At 39.8% G+C, this 16,611-nt stretch overlaps 2 protein-coding genes across 13 annotated transcripts in view; one reads left to right on the top strand and one right to left on the bottom strand.

The window, feature by feature from the left end:
• Window positions 1-111: 111 nt before the first annotated feature.
• LOC139544598 (E3 ubiquitin-protein ligase TRIM35-like) lies at window positions 112-5,545 on the top strand. Its single transcript, XM_071351914.1, has 6 exons — window positions 112-2,849; window positions 3,124-3,219; window positions 4,174-4,404; window positions 4,520-4,542; window positions 4,627-4,745; window positions 4,863-5,545. The coding sequence occupies exons 1-6, from the start codon at window positions 2,445-2,447 to the stop codon at window positions 5,435-5,437; spliced, it is 1,449 nt and encodes a 482-aa protein (XP_071208015.1). The 5' UTR covers window positions 112-2,444; the 3' UTR covers window positions 5,438-5,545.
• Window positions 5,546-9,778: 4,233 nt separating this feature from the next.
• tpm2 (tropomyosin 2 (beta)) overlaps window positions 9,779-16,611 on the bottom strand; it is a 36,754-nt gene continuing 29,921 nt past the window's right edge. For 4 of the 12 annotated variants that reach the window (XM_071351917.1, XM_071351915.1, XM_071351923.1 and 1 more), the window contains one exon: window positions 9,779-11,649. In XM_071351917.1, the coding sequence (XP_071208018.1) occupies window positions 11,567-11,649 (83 nt within the window). In that variant the 3' untranslated portion in view covers window positions 9,779-11,566. Of the gene's footprint in view, window positions 13,635-14,816; window positions 15,407-16,611 lie in introns of those variants that run through there. The other 8 variants (XM_071351918.1, XM_071351916.1, XM_071351924.1 and 5 more) reach the window with 3 other exon arrangements.

Below are 16,611 nucleotides of genomic sequence, written 5' to 3'. Positions count from 1 at the left end.
GTTCATCGTCAGCTATTCAGGCTGGGATGGTGCTGAAAAGGAAACGCTCAGTCCTGCGGTGGATCAGGTCCAAGTTAGGTGAGTGGGTCGGGCGTAGACAAACATACGATAATTGAGGCGGGAGCATATGGCAGTAGGGGTCGGATTGTAGTAGAGAACTTGTAAAGGACCTTGGGAGACATTCCCTGTTTAGAGTGATAAGAGATCCATGGATCTAAGTAGGAGGTGTAGTCCGTGCCCACGATGGTGTCTGATTGAATGATGGTTAGTGCCGCATGCCACACTGCGAAAGAGGTAGAACTAGACATCGGTTGGCCTTTTCATATTTCTCTATCTGTGTTGAACATCTTAGATTTCCCTAGATGTATATTCCTAGGATCTTGGTAGCCTGTAGGATACCCTCTGTGTTGTTATTTGACATGCGTCGTAGTACACGTGGAGTACTTTAGACTTCCTTAACCCTCCTATTATGTTGCGGGTCAATTTGACCAATTTCCAATTTTGAGTTGTCTAAAAATACTAGTTAACCTCTCTTTTTCTCTATGAAATTAAATAATTTTTCCTCATTTAGGGTCATGAACCTAACTTCAAAATGTGGACACACAGATGTGTTGTGGAATGTCTGTGTAGATTTTGTATAGAAACATGATGTTGTGGGTCATTTTGGGTCAACAATGAATCCTGATCTAGGATAACTTTTAAAACATGAAATTATTTGGCTTGCTCTAAAAGGATTTGGCTAAAAGCAAATCTACCTGCTAACTGCAGAAAAATAATGTTGCGGTATGATTGTTTTGTAAAGCATAAACGGAATTTCAATCTTACCCAGTTACATTTGAAAACAAGTATTTTTGATGTATTTTGTTTTGACTGGTTCTAGTTGCACATTTATAATTATGTTTGGGTGAAAAGGAGCTTTCCCAAACTTCTCCTTCTCAGTGCCAGAGCAGCAGATTTCTGACATAGACACTCAAAATGAGCTCCAAACAGAAAATGATTGTTTGTGAGAAAGGAAATATGTTTAACAAATAGTTCTTAAATATAGAGTTTTTGAAATCAAATGTTTTTGTATTTCTTCTTTCTGAAAGGTCTGACAAGACAAAATACAGTTTTGGCTGTTTTTACTTGGTTCTTTGACTGTCTAGAGTGTGTTTAAACTGTGCGGGTCAATCTGACCCATACAACAATGGACTTCATTTTTTTCTGCAAAGCAGAAGGGTTAAGCATCAGTTAAGTTGTAGGTTTCCCATGTCATAGGGGAAGTGGGGAAGTCAACACTGACCATGATCCACTCGAAATTTATCACCAAACCGGGAGGGGGCAGAGGTAAGCATTGCGTTTTGGGACGGATTCCCTGATTCAATGTACGCCCAGCCCCAGCATAACAGCGAATGGCCGTTTTATCTCAAAACCACTGTTTGTAAAACGATACCATCCACTCAGTAATGAGTGGTGAGAAATACATTTGACACCCACAGAAACGGAGACTGTCCTCTCAACAGTTGCAACAGTAATTGCATTAAAAACATTGTTTTTCTGGCCGGTTGTATTTGGAAATGTTGCACAACCGTGTGCTTGAGTTTCAGAACGCATTCATGCTTGGCCTATATCTCAAAGAAAACTAACTGCAAAGGTCAAGGTGATGGTGGAAGCTGAACCACTGAGTTGGATGGTGCGTTGAGGAAAGTTAAGGGAAATTAGTGGAAAACTAACATGGGAGAATGGAGCAAAACGGGCTACGGGTGTTAATGAAGATATGCCTCGATCTTGTAATGCCTTGCTCCGGTGTTGGAGTATGTTTCATTTCTGCATAACGCCCTGACTTAACAAAATAATTGGTTTACTCTACCTTAAGATCCTGTACAGGGTAGGCTTGAAGCATAAGGATGTGTTTTGGGGGAGATCCATTTGCGGTCAAGGAGATGTTGGAGGACGGACAGGGAAAAGTGGAGTCAATCAAAGTGACCAGAGACCGGTTTCCCAAAAGTATCTTCAGGTTAAATTCATCTTTAGAACCGTTGTAGTTGCATTGTTAAATCTCCGAGCTGTTTCCCTGCATGTTTTCTGCAGTAAATGCCAGTTTTCACCCCACGCAGTAGGTGGCAGTATGCACCTCGAACGTATGTTCTGTGGACCGCCATAATATCATAGAAGAACAACTGCAAAGGTTCTCCCCTCATACACAGTGATACAGGAAGTAAAAGTCAGTCAAGCCATTTAAAATGTAGCTAATGTTCAGCTATCTGCTGTTCAACAAGGATAACATACACGACAGGATCTATTTCTCATTACTAGATTAATGTCAACATTTCAGAGCAGATACTGAAGGAGATAAGGAAAGCACACCAAATATCTTTAGTGCGTTATTAATAAGGGGTAAAGTACATTGCTTCTTATGCTATTACAGGCCATTATAGAGAAACAAGTTTGACGGATTCAGAAAAATGGCTTGCGAATCGACTCTCCCAGAGGAGGATCTATCCTGTCCTGTGTGCTGTGACATCTTCAAGGATCCTGTTCTCCTGTCTTGTAGCCACAGCTTCTGTAAAGCCTGTCTGCAAGAATTCTGGAGAGAGAAGGAATGGCAGGAGTGTCCAGTTTGCAGGAGAAGATCGTCAAGGTCTGAGCCTCCCAATAACCGGGCTCTTAAGAACCTATGTGAGGCCTTCTTACAGGAGAGGCGTCAGAGAGCTTCAGCAGGGTCTGGGGTGCTCTGCAGTCTGCATGGAGAGAAACTCAAGCTCTTTTGTCTGGAGCATGAACAGCCTATCTGTGTGGTGTGTCGTGATTCAAGGAAACATAAAACGCATGACTGCATCCCCATAGATGAAGCTGTACAGGATCTTAAGGTAGAGTAAACCAATGATTTTGTTAAGTCAGGGCGTTATGCAGAAAGTTAACAATAATTTCAACTTCACTGTGAAAGTGAAAAACACAATAGGCCTACAAGTACATTTTTTGCTGACAATATGCATTTATGAACTTCCTTTTCGTGAGAGTAGGTATGTGATCTGGAGTTTTGATTTTGTAACAAAGTGACTATCCCTCAGCATTTTTTATTCAGTCTTAACTGGAATAAGTGTGTGATATGGTATTGGACAACAACCTAGTGTTTAATTCCAGGAGGAACTCAAGCCTACCCTGAAGTCCTTACAGGAGAAACTGGAAGTCTTTAAGAAAGTCAAACTCACTTGTGATAAAACAGCACAGCATATCAAGGTAAGAATGCTGAGTGATGTAACAAACAGCACAGCATATCAAGGTAAGAATGCTGAGTGATGTAACAAACAGCACAGCATATCAAGGTAAGAATGCTGAGTGATGTAACAAACAGCACAGCATATCAAGGTAAGAATGCTGAGTGATGTAACAAACAGCACAGCATATCAAGGTAAGAATGCTGAGTGATGTAACAAACAGCACAGCATATCAAGGTAAGAATGCTGAGTGATGTAACAAACAGCACAGCATATCAAGGTAAGAATGCTGAGTGATGTAACAAACAGCACAGCATATCAAGGTAAGAATGCTGAGTGATGTAACAAACATCACAGCATATCAAGGTAAGAATGCTGAGTGATGTAACAAACAGCACAGCATATCAAGGTAAGAATGCTGAGTGATGTAACAAACAGCACAGCATATCAAGGTAAGAATGCTGAGTGATGTAACAAACATCACAGCATATCAAGGTAAGAATGCTGAGTGATGTAACAAACAGCACAGCATATCAAGGTAAGAATGCTGAGTGATGTAACAAACAGCACAGCATATCAAGGTAAGAATGCTGAGTGATGTAACAAACAGCACAGCATATCAAGGTAAGAATGCTGAGTGATGTAACAAACAGCACAGCATATCAAGGTAAGAATGCTGAGTGATGTAACAAACAGCACAGCATATCAAGGTAAGAATGCTGAGTGATGTAACAAACATCACAGCATATCAAGGTAAGAATGCTGAGTGATGTAACAAACAGCACAGCATATCAAGGTAAGAATGCTGAGTGATGTAACAAACAGCACAGCATATCAAGGTAAGAATGCTGAGTGATGTAACAAACAGCACAGCATATCAAGGTAAGAATGCTGAGTGATGTAACAACTGTACAGAGTTGACTGTTCATCCGTGTTACAAGGACCAAGGTAGAGTTCTAGTGCTCTCTGTCTCCAGAGCCAGGCTGAGGACACAGAGATAACGATTAAGGAGGACTTTGAGCGGGTTCACCAGTTTCTACGAGAGGAGGAGGAGGCCAAGATAGCTGCCCTGAGGGAGGAAGAGGAGCAGAAGAGTCAGACGATGAAGGTGAAGATTGAAGAGATGAGCGGACAGATATCATCACTTTCAGACACAATCAAAGCCATAGAGAAAGAGCTGGAAGCTGAAGACATCTCATTCCTGCAGGTACAGATGTCTGTCCCCATAATCATTCAATATTATTAAAGATGGATGCCACAATGAATACTGATTGATCATTAATAACACTGATAGCTAAGCTGCTCTTTTTGTTACTTTGCAGAACTACAATGCCACAATGAAAAGGTAAGTGATCTGCCTCCTGTCTCTCTCTACTCTGTGGTTCTGAACCTAACCCCACAGCAGCAATGACTCCTAAATGTTCTCCAGAACCCAGTGCCCGCTGCCTGATCCTGTGAGGGTTTCAGGAGCGCTGATAGATGTGGCTAAACACCGGGGCAACCTCATGTTCAGAATCTGGGAGAAAATGAAGGAGATTGTTCGATACAGTGAGTCATATTTATTCCAAATAGATTCAATGATCGCTTGACATGTAGGCCGAACGGATCGTTTATTTTGTTCTCTGTTTAGTTTTGACGTGGCATGTCTCTGTTCTCTCTGTTCAGCTCCGGTGGTTCTGGACCCTAATACTGTGCACTCAAAGCTACTCTGTTACATGACCTGGACTGGGTATGATGATTGCTTTGTATGGGGTGGTGAGTTCCAGCAGCGTCCTGACAACCCAGAGAGGTTAGCCCAGGGATGGGCCATGGGCTCTGAGGGCTTTACCTCAGGGACACACAGCTGGGACATTGAGATTGATGACGAGTATTGGTTTGCAGGTGTGGCCACTGAGTCTATCAATAGGTCTGATCCTAGAGATGAAGTCTGGGGTGTTAGCCATGTTGATAGTTTTAATACAGATTATAAGAAAGACTTTGATTATGTATATAAAGTATGTTGCCCAAATACTGAAACCATTTACCTCCCCGTGAGACACAACTCCAGAGGTAAGGACAGGATCAGAGTTCAGCTGAACAGGGACAGAGGAGAGCTATCATTCTACGACATTGATAATAACACACACATACACACAGGTACACACGCATTCACTGGGAGAATATTTCCAATTTTTTCAGTGCGTGACGGTCTTTGGATTTTACCAGTGAGGGCCTCTGTAACAGTGGAACAGCACAGTTAGGGCTGCCGGAAAACGTGTGGTGAGCTGGCATTTACCCCAGTCAGTTTCATCAGGTTTCGCAACACCCTACTACTGTTAATTTGAAATAATAAAAATATTGACAAAGTGTGGAAACTACTGTTTTTTTTTGTTGTTGGCAGATTTGTCTTGTGATTAGTCATCTTGCACACTGTTCATCTGTGCTGCGGTTGTGTGCATCTTAACCAATCACGTTCAAGCTCTACTCTTTCCTCTGGAATTTGAAAACATATCAATCCCAATAGAAATAAGTAACTCATTACATTCCAGGTCATTTAGCAGACGCTCTTATCCGGAGAGACTTAAATGAGCAAGGCACTTAACGTTAATTGCTCATTTGAGGGCACAGACAGATTTTGAACATCATGAAAACTAGATTATTTTTTTCAGTCAGACCAACTGACGTCAGGAAAATGTGAACGTGTTCAAATTTGATTCAAGATTCAGCTTGACTACTTAATATTTAATACCTTTTCTATCCAAATGATTTACTGAAATGAACCTCTGAACACTATGATATATACAGTGCATTCGGAAAGTATTCATACCCCTTTTTCCACATTTTCTTATCGTGGTCTTATTCTAAAAGTGATTAAATAGCTTTTTTCCCCCATTCATCAATCTACACACAATACCCCATAATGGCATCACAGGTTTAGACATTTTTGCAAATGTGTTAAAAATAAAAAACAAATACTTTATTTACGTAAGTATTCAGACCCTTTGCTATGAGACTTGAAATTTAGCTCAGGTGCATCCTGTTTCCATTTATCATCCTTAATGTTTCTACAACTTGATTGTAGTCCACTTGTGGTAAATTCCATTGATTGGACATTAATTGGAAAGGTACACACCTGTCTATATAAGGTCCCACAGTTGACAGTGCATGTCAGAGCAAAAACCAAGCAATCCCCACAGCATGGGGATTGTCCGTAGAGCCCCGAGACAGGATTGTGTCGAGACACAGATCTGGGGAATGTTCCAAAACATTTCGGTAGCATTGAAGGTCCCGAAGAACACAGCGGTCTTCATCATTCTTAATTGGAAGAAGTTTGGAAACACCAAGACTTCCTTGAGCTGGCCGCCCGGCCAAATTGAGCAATCAGGGGAGAAGGGCTTTGGTCAGGGAGGTGACTCAGCACACATCCCAGTCTCTAGTTTTGATTGTTTTTGGCCTTTTTTTTGGCCTTTCTAGGGAGTTTTTTCTAGCCACTGTGCTTATACACCTGCATTGCTTGTTGTTTGGGGTTTTAGGCTGGGTTTCTGTACAGCACTTTGAGATATCAGCTGATGTAAGAAGGGCTATATAAATAAATTTGATTTGACCAAGAACCCGCTGGTCACTCTGACAGAGCTCCAGAGTTCCTCTGTGGAGATGGGAGAACCTTCCAGAAGGACAACCATCTCTGCAGCACTCCAGGGTCTTTATGGTAGAGTGGCCAGACGGAAGCTACTCCTCAGTAAAAGGCACATGACAGCCCGCTTGGAGTTTGCCAAAAGGCACCTAAAGGACTCAGACCATGAGAAACAAGATTCTCTGGTCTGATGAAACCAAGATTGAACTCAGCCTGAATGCCAAGCGTCACGTCTGGAGGAAACCTGGCACCATCCCTACGGTGAAGCATGGTGGTGGCAGAATCATGCTGCGGGGATGTTTTTCAGCAGCAGGGACTGGGAGACTAGCCCGAATCAAGGGAAAGATGAATTGAGCAAAGTAGAAAGAGATGCTTCAGGAAAACCTGCTCCAGAGTGCTCAAGACCTCAGACTGGGGCGAAGGTTCACCTTCTAACAGGACAACGACCCTAAGCGTACAGCCAAGACAATGCAGGAGTGGCTTCAGGACAAGTCACTGAATATCCTTGAGCGGCCCAGCCAGAGTTCGGACTTGAACCCGATCTAACATATCTTGAGAGAGCTGAAAATAGCTGTGCAGCGACGCTCCCCATCCAACCTAACAGAGCTTGAGAGGATCTGCAGAGAAGAATGAGAGAAACTCCCCAAATACAGGTCTGCCAAGCTTGTAGCGTCATACCCAAGAAGACCTGTGGCTGTAATCGCTGCCAAAGGTGCTTCAACAAAGTACTGAGTAAAGGGTCTGGATACTTATGTAAATGTGATATTTAGTTTTTTATAATTAGCAAAAATGTCTAAACCTGTTTTTGCAATATGGGGTATTGTGTGTTAAACAATTTAATACATTTTAGAATAAGGCTGTAGTGTAAAGTGACAAAATGTGGAAAAAGTCAAGGGGTCTGAATACTTTCCGAATGCACTGTATAGATATATTGAACACTATTTTATATATATATATTTTGAACACTATTTTATATATATATATTTTGAACACTATTTTATATATATATTTTGAACACAATATTATATAGATATTTAACAATGTATGTATATAGAAATATTGAACACAATATTATATATACACACTACCAGTCAAAAGTTGACACACCTACTCATTCAAGGGTTTCTTTATTTTTACTATTTTCTACATTGTAGAATAATAGTGAAGACATAAACTATGAAATAGCACATATGGAATCATGTAGCAACCAAAAAAGTGTTTAACAAATTCTTCAAAGTAGCCACCCTTTGCCTTGATGACAGCTTTGCACACTCTTGGCATTCTCTCAACCAGCTTCACGAGGAATGCTTGAGGTAACCCTGCATAAAGCTCATCCCTTCTATTTGATATGATCTAATTGCAGTTGTGTGTGCGTGTGTAAGGAAAACTCCTATCTAGTTAGAATAGAATTCATATGAATATTTTTGTGACCTGATAAAAATCATAGCCCATACGAAATTGTTTTACAACATTTTGATTGTGCACACATCAACACATTGTATTAAAATGTGACTCTTAGCAGTCCACTGCGTCCGCATTGTGACCACATTTACTTGTCCATTCATGAATGCAAATTCTTGGACAGATATTCTTTCAAAATAATAACTTTAGACACACATTGATGACATACAGTAGCAGTCAAAAGTTTGGACACCCCTACTCATTCAAGGTTTATTTTTAATTTTTACTATTTTCTACATTGTAGATTAATAGTGAAGACATCACAACTATGAAATAACACATGTATTAACCCAAAAAGTGTTAAACAAATCAAAATATATTATATATTTGAGATTCTTCAAAGTAGCCACCCTTTACCTTTATGACAGCTTTGTTTAACACTTTTTTGGTTACTACATGATTCCATGTGGTATTTCATAATTTTGATGTCTTCACTATTATTCTACAATGTAAAAATAAAGAAAAACCCTTGAAAGGTACTGTAAGTCAATGATGCGACATGTCAATGATTTAAGAGGGTTTAGAGGGTATAGAGATATTGTTATCCACGTCGGCACCAACGATGTTAGGATGAAACGGTCAGAGGTCACCAAGCGCAACATAGCTTCAGCGTGTAAATCAGCTAGAAAGATGTGTTGGCATCGAGTAATTGTCTCTGGTCCCCTCCCAGTTAAGGGGAGTGATGAGGTCTACAGCAGAGTCTCACAACTCAATCGCTGGTTGAAAACTGTTTTCTGCCCCTCCCAAAAGATAGAATTTGTAGATAATTGGCCCTCTTTCTGGGACTCACCCACAAACAGGACCAAGCCTGGCCTGCTGAGGAGTGACGGACTCCATCCTGGTTGGAGGGGTGCTCTCATCTTATCTACCAACATAGACAGGGCTCTAACTCCTCTAGCTCCACAATGAAATAGGGTGCAGGCTAGGCAGCAGGCTGTTAGCCAGCCTGCCAGATTAGTGGAGTCTGCTACTAGCAGTTAGTGTAGTCAGCTCAGCTATCCCCATTGAGACCGTGTCTGTGCCTCGACCTAGGTTGGGAAAAACTAAACATGGCGGTGTTTGCCTTAGCAATCTCACTAGGATAAAGACCTCCTCCATTCCTGCCATTATTGAAAGAGATCGGGATAACTCACATCTCAAAATAGGGCTACTTAATGTTAGATCCCTCAATTCAAAGGCAGTTATAGTCAATGAACTAATCACTGATCATAATCTTGATGTGATTGGCCTGACTGAAACATGGTTTCTAACAGTTTGTGCAGACAAACTTGATCTGAAGCTACCATCCTGTTGCTGCGGAAACATGACACAGAAGCAGTTACACCAGAATTGTTACGCCAAAACGTTAGCGAAATGGTAGTAGTGGTAGCCAGCATCATTCAGAGAAACCAAAAAGTTGTCTTGATCAGTTCACCATTGTAAACAAACTTAAGTATAAGTGTTATTAGACTTTGTTGCACTGTGATCTGGTTTAAGGAAATACTAGAAGAAATGTACAAAACAACCATTTATTTTGCCGGCCATTTTTTAATCATCTTAAGAGCTTATACAGTTGATTCATTGCATAGGATACATGAGTAATAAACCTTAATACAATTATTTGAATACCTCCAGAATATTGAATAATTCCCCCCAATTAAAACTTTCAGACCGATAAGCATTCTGACTAGTCTGAAGTATTGACACATGTAAATTAAGATATAATTTACATCAGCTTGAAATCAACCTTACAAGTTTACAGCTGTAGGGTAGTTCCACAAAATGAGTCCCTTTTGCATCCCTTTGATATTTTAAGTAGAAATGTTGCACCAATATTGGATTTTAAAAGCCTGCCATATTAAATGAAGTGCCATTTAATAGACTTCGATTTTTTTTTATAATCAAAGAGTTAGCGCCAACATTCAGCATTTTGACATTTCCCTCTGCAATCTGACTTCTCAGATTTTAACTCACTTATCCTCAAAAGTCAATTTGGCTGTTTTGACAAAAGTCAATTTGGAAGATTATCTATTTCATGTGATTAGTGATTCATTGTAAAGGTAAAACACTTAAACATGTCCCTCATTTTAAGGTCAATCCTGTAATCTGAACTTTTGTTTTAATATGGTGAATATTTAATATATCCCCCCCCCCCCCATCTAATAATCACATCAGTGTAAAAGCAGGTGAGCTGGTTCTAGTCTTTCTGGACATTTTGTGGTGTTTTGTGGGGGGGAAACATTGGGTTGAGCCCTGGTTGAGCAAGTAGTTACACTACTCAAAAAGAGACTCGTTTCGTGGAACGACCATGTAACAGTTAAACCGGCCAATTATTGAGAAGGTGTTTCAAAAATTAAGAGACGTTTCAGATTCTAACAACTATGGGCATTCTCAAAAATCTTTGTCAAAAAAGAAAAAGGCAAGTGATTAGAATACGAGGTACCACATCATCATGATTAGAATACCAAAATCATATCTAATATTAAACTATTATCCAAACCCCCAAAAGGTCACTACAACAATTTTGAAAATTCAAAAACTTTGTCAAAAGAATCCTGTGTCTAAATTAAATGTCCCTATTGTATTTCGTTTGTATTACATTATTTGATACCTTTGCTAGTCATTTTGAACCATATAAACTACCCTAGACGTACATTTAACAAACTGCTATTTATCCGAAATAGTCCAAATATTAAAATGTGAACGCTAGTCTTTTTCCCTGTTTGGGTCAGTTCTACACAAATACTATACTGTATTAATTAAAACAATGAGTGGCACATCTTACCAAACAGTAAGTAAAGAATATGTTTACCATTTAATTGTTTTGAAGGATTACAAAAACTTTATACTTTCAATTTAAAAAAAAAAAGAGTTTGAGGTAACAAAGCTTAAAGAGTAAAGCAAATGCAATTTCACTTCAAGGAGGCCTCAGAGGTCAGATTAGAAAAGAGATGTCAATTTAAAGACTTGAATCACATGCTAAATACAAACATCAACCTCGATAGCATTCAACTCTATGCTGTTCAACTCTATGCTGTTCTGCTGTTATACTGAACCATGTTATCTTCTGTAGCCAGCATGCGTTTGCCATTAATTAGCATGTGTGCAAGAGACCCTCATTAACTAAACGGAATGCCTTGTTCGTAAGCCTTTACTACTATTAAAGCCAAGTGAAGACTGTCCTGTTCCCAAAGGGGCAAGTCAACTAAAGGATTTGGTCAAGTGTGTATCAATGAGCATTATGAAAGCTTTGTGTTTTTTTCTTTCGCTTTGTTTTAGGCCTCTTGTTCATGGGCCCAGACAGACAGAGCTCGCTCTATAGGTTGTTGAGCTCCAGGAGGGTTTGGTCCAGCGTTTGGTGCATGTCTAGGTTCTCTTCTTTAGCTGTAGCTAGTTTCTCTGGTGACGGGGAAACAAAAGAACAGGTGAACACCCCAACAAGCAAGCTCTCAGTTGGCTCAGGAATAGGACAATGAAACATGGAAATCAAAAAAATTAACAGTACTATCTAACAATGTGATTCAAAAGCATACTGTATTTTACACATTCATATATCAAGTGTGTTCGTGTAAAATTGCAGTAATATGTTTGTGTCAGTTAAAACAGCGAAAGTGGTCACTAAGAAGCACAGGTGGACAATAAACAGAGCTAGGCTGTTGAAAAGATCCATGTTATATACAATTGAAGCAAGAATTCAACTTTCCTGGACAGCCAATCTAGATGAAAACAAAAAAATGAATATGAACTTTTGTTTTTATTCTTAGTTCAGACGTCTTCTACATGTTGGTGAGCTACCATAGCTAGTGCCTTCCCAGACCCAATGAGAGGACAGTGCTCCTTGTGTGCACAGAATGTCAGGTGAGGTTTCAATTTCAGTGTGTACAAAGGAGCGTTTCCAGAGGACAGCAGATGCTTTCTGCGTGTCACACCACTCAATGGGCCAGGTGGTGAGGGAAGCTAAAACGTGAAGATACTTGGTGCAATGAAAGTAATGCTAGTCAATACAAGGAGGCAAAACATTTATATATTTAGCCCAGCTAACTTGTGGAAAGTCATGAGGTAAATGTAGCACAACTTGGAATTAGCCAAGTTCACTATAGCACACCATGCAAAATAGTGAAGTTACTTAAGGACTCTTAACAGGGAAAACACCCAAAGGAATCCATGTAAACGAATGGGTGTGGATATAATATGGGGTAACTTGTAGCGAAGCCAAGTGTAGAGAGACTTTAACCCCAGAAATCTAATACTGCACCCAGAGTGTATACTTAGTATGTATAAGTACTATAATAGTTAATGATAAAACAAAATATGTTTCATCACACTAAACTACAAACTCTACATTCAAAGAAATGCATGAGCCTGTGTAGTTTCAAGCCTGTGTAAATCTTAAACGTCCTGTGTAGTTTCAAGCCTGTGTAAATCTTAAACGTTTACATATCATTGACTTTGGATGGATACATGTAAGAGAGTCTGAGCGATAGCAAAACATTTGTGAAATCAAAAAATGTATAACATTCACCAGATATGAGGCAGATTTCATGGCATTATATATATATTTTTTTTTTGCTATACCATTATCTATAGATAGAGTATATAGGCAGGATGGCATGCAAACAATCTGAAGTTTTACAGCAAACTGTCCTATATGCAAACTTGGGTATTTCTTTTGAATAAATAATCCTGAAAGAAATAATAATGGAATAATCCATTATTCCAGATAAATGCTAATTATTCCACATGCTTTGAAAACTTCAGGTGTGGGATGGTGTCCAGTCCAAAGTGCTCCATTTGGTCCATTAAACTCCCTCATGTTTTAGCAGTGGAACTCTACAATGTGCAGCAAGTGAGTATCCTCAAGTTTGTGAAAAACTAACTTTCCTAATTCTGAAAAACTTGGAACCAAATTTCATACAAAAAAGGTTACATGATTTTTTTTGGGGGGATGAATTACTGTACCTGTACCCTACCAGTACCCAAATTACACACAACACTCCAAGTTTGGGGCAAATTCATTCACACTCAATTCCCTTGATGAATTGTATCAGATTTTCCATGTATTAAATGTAAATGTTTTATATGATTGGTCAATTACTTGAATGTCATGTTTGCAAATGACTTCAATGTTATGACTTGAATTTTCACGAATTGACTCCACCCTAATGACAGCATACTGAAGAATGTACAACCAGTGCCTTCTAGAGGGGGGTATGAGAAAATCGGGTTCCAAGTTTACTCAGAGACAAGTGCATATTGGAAGAGTGGGATAGCGGAAGGAAGTTTGCCAAAGCTTCCGTCTCAGACTCAGCTGTTAAATTCGTTCAGAACAACCCTCAGTTCGTTACTGAGGATGCGGCTGTTCTCCACCTCCTTGTGATAACGTTCTGTGGTGCCAGAAGAGTCAATGAAAGCCAGTGTGAAGATACACAGAGAGAAAGGAGGGAGAGAAAGAGGGAAGGGTTAAAAGGTCACAGGTTAGTGCAATAAAAGGTCACAGGGCAATGAAAGACACGAAAAAAAGAACTGCCGAAAGTTGCTTTTTTCGTCTGACAGAGGTAAATCAGCACCTATAGCAATTACAGCTCACTTGACAATGCTTGAAATGTCTTGAATTGAACACAATCATTGCAAGACATTAAAAGGAAAGTTTGTTTCATTAGTCCATTTTTGACATAGTCCCAAAATGTTTTGCTTGTCAGCAATCAAGTTAGGTAATTATCAAAATATGATGCAAAATGCAGCATAATACAGGGATGACTTCTGTACTTAGAAAACAATTATACGAATTGTTGTTGAAAGTTACATATCTTAACTTGATTGCTGACAAGCAAAACATGTTGGGACTCAACAATGGACTAATGAAACAAATACCAAAATGTGTTTTTTGGGTGTAATTTTCCTTTAAGCAACTATAGCAGGAAGCAATACATATTCATATTGCTGGGGTCAGGGGATAAGAAAGGGAGGTAAAAGTGACAGCAAATCCCTTTAAGATTCTCCAAAGTACTGAGCCGCAGGTTTCTTTAGACAGGATAATTCTCACTGTAAAAACTAAATATCATGTTCCCTTAATCATTAAAGAGATGTATTGGTTCAACTGGGAGTGGTTGGAAAATCAGAGGGATTGTTCAGAACTGCACCTCTTTTGGTCAGATTTATTTTGATGCCTTGTGTCGTCAGGGTTGGTCAGATAATTACAGAAATGTTCAAAAACAGTTAATACGGTGTGGTGGGAACAGTACTAAAATGAGATTCATTCACACCGATTCCCTTGTATCGTAAAATAAGTAATTCACCGAATGACTTGTGTATCTCCATCATAACATTTTACAACAGTTCAGATTTAATATGAATATTAAATATAAAAAAATTCTCAATAAAACGGTAAAGGTAGTCAAAAGATGTAGGCTATATTAAATGTAGTCACTAAAACACCATGTACCGCGAGTGTAGTCAGGTATATTGGTATGGCAAATTGTGGATTGTAATATTCGGGACAAACCTTCTAAACTTTATGAGGTGATTATGATGAGAAACCAAATGCTGATAATGACAGTAGAAAACAGTAGCGGTTTCAGGACATTTATTACAGAGAAAGGGAAAACAAGTATGTATCTCAATACAGAAGACCAAGCCTAACCCAGATCTTTGGAGAGGTATGGACACAGCGCCAGACAACACCACTGGGTGTGGGTTTTCCTATTTACATCTATAGAAATGTAAGAGGATCACTGAACAATGCTGACACCTGACACAACAGTAGGGAGAGGAACTAAAAAGGGGGAATGGGTTTGACGGGGGTAGGGGGGGACAATCTGCCTGGGGCCACATTTATATCCCTTGGTATTTTGAATCAGCAAGTCTTGTAAACTTAGTTACGACCACATTTTTTTCAATTTCACCATACAAACTTCGTAACCAAGGGTATTGAGAGATCGATCACAGTTCTGTCTGAAAAGTTGTGGAATGAAAAAAAGGACAGAAAGGAAGTGGAGGATGTCTGAACCCCAGGGGTGCCATATGAAGGTGGAGAGCGTCAGAGAGGAGGAGGAGGAGGAAGAGTGAGGGAGTGTCTAGAGTGTAGTCATGTCGTTGAGAGCCAGGTCAAGCTCCTCACTGAGGGCTTTACCCTTCAGCTTCTGAGCGTACACCTCGTCTGGAGGGAGGGATGAACACAGACGACAGAAAGATGGACAGAAAGATGGACAGACACACACAAGATGGAAACAGAACAAGGTGAGTGAAAAAAGAAAAAAAGTTCAAGAAAAGAAAAGTCAGATAACAGAAATCTTAACTTCAAAAAGGATTATGCACATCTAAAGAAATTATAATAAAATGCAAAATCCAAAAATAACTTTTCCACCAAATTCCTTCAGCAGTAGCAATCTGACAATCAAATACCTTACAAAAATTCTAGATTTGTAAAAAAATAAATGAACCAAATTCCCAAAATGTTAGAATATTAATAAGTTGCGTATCATTAACACAGAATCAAACAGTTAACACAACGCACTCCAGTTTAAAAATCAACTAAAACTCATCCTTCAGGAAAAGACAAATCCACTCAAGGTTATCAGGGTCATGCAGCATCAAAAGCCATGTTCCAATTCAAATTCCTCAAACAAAACACCAGATAACACCAACTGAACAGGCATGCTCCACTTCAAACTAGGGATGTGACAAATGGGGGAAAAAAATTCTTAACATTTAAATTGCTATTTATTTAAAAAAAAGTTTACGTTAAAACGATAAGAAAAATGCATAAAATTCCACGTGAGTTTACAATGCAGCCGTGCTGCTGCCAGCAACGGGTCTCAAGGTGCGTCCCTTTCCGATGGTTTAGCATTGCACCTGTACCACCATTACTGAGCCTCAATTCCACCTGGCAAAGTTTTCATTTCCTTCTCATTTAACTTCAAAAATTATTGCCATACAGGACTTCACTTCTGTCACTTGCCATTCTCTGATTCTTGCAACTGTTAACGACGATGACCTAGTGTTGGAGAGTAGACTCCAAAATAATTGATTCCTCGACTCCTTGCAAGTCGAGTGTCCAGATTAGATTCCAATAGGAATCAACTCCTGAGAGTCAGTATTCTTGGAACGGAGGAGACTGCTTAGTTGCCGTACTTCTGAGAGCACAAAACACTCGCATCTTTCATAGCGCGCCAATGAGGAACGGAGAACGAGGGCCACAGTATCGGCCACCGGGCAGGGCAGGTCGACCACCAGGCAGGTCGGCCACCAGGCAGGTCAGAACCGTGCACTAGGCCGGGGTTTCCCACACTGTGTCCTGGTGCCACACCCCCCTGGGTGCACATTTTGGTTTTTGCCCTAGAACTGCACAGCAAATTCAAATAA

Source organism: Salvelinus alpinus, chromosome 18 (genome assembly GCF_045679555.1).
Source record: "Salvelinus alpinus chromosome 18, SLU_Salpinus.1, whole genome shotgun sequence".
In the NCBI taxonomy this organism is placed as follows: Eukaryota; Metazoa; Chordata; class Actinopteri; order Salmoniformes; family Salmonidae; genus Salvelinus; species Salvelinus alpinus.
Note: the sequence above shows the minus strand (reverse complement) of the source record. Positions and strands in the feature narration are given on the sequence as shown.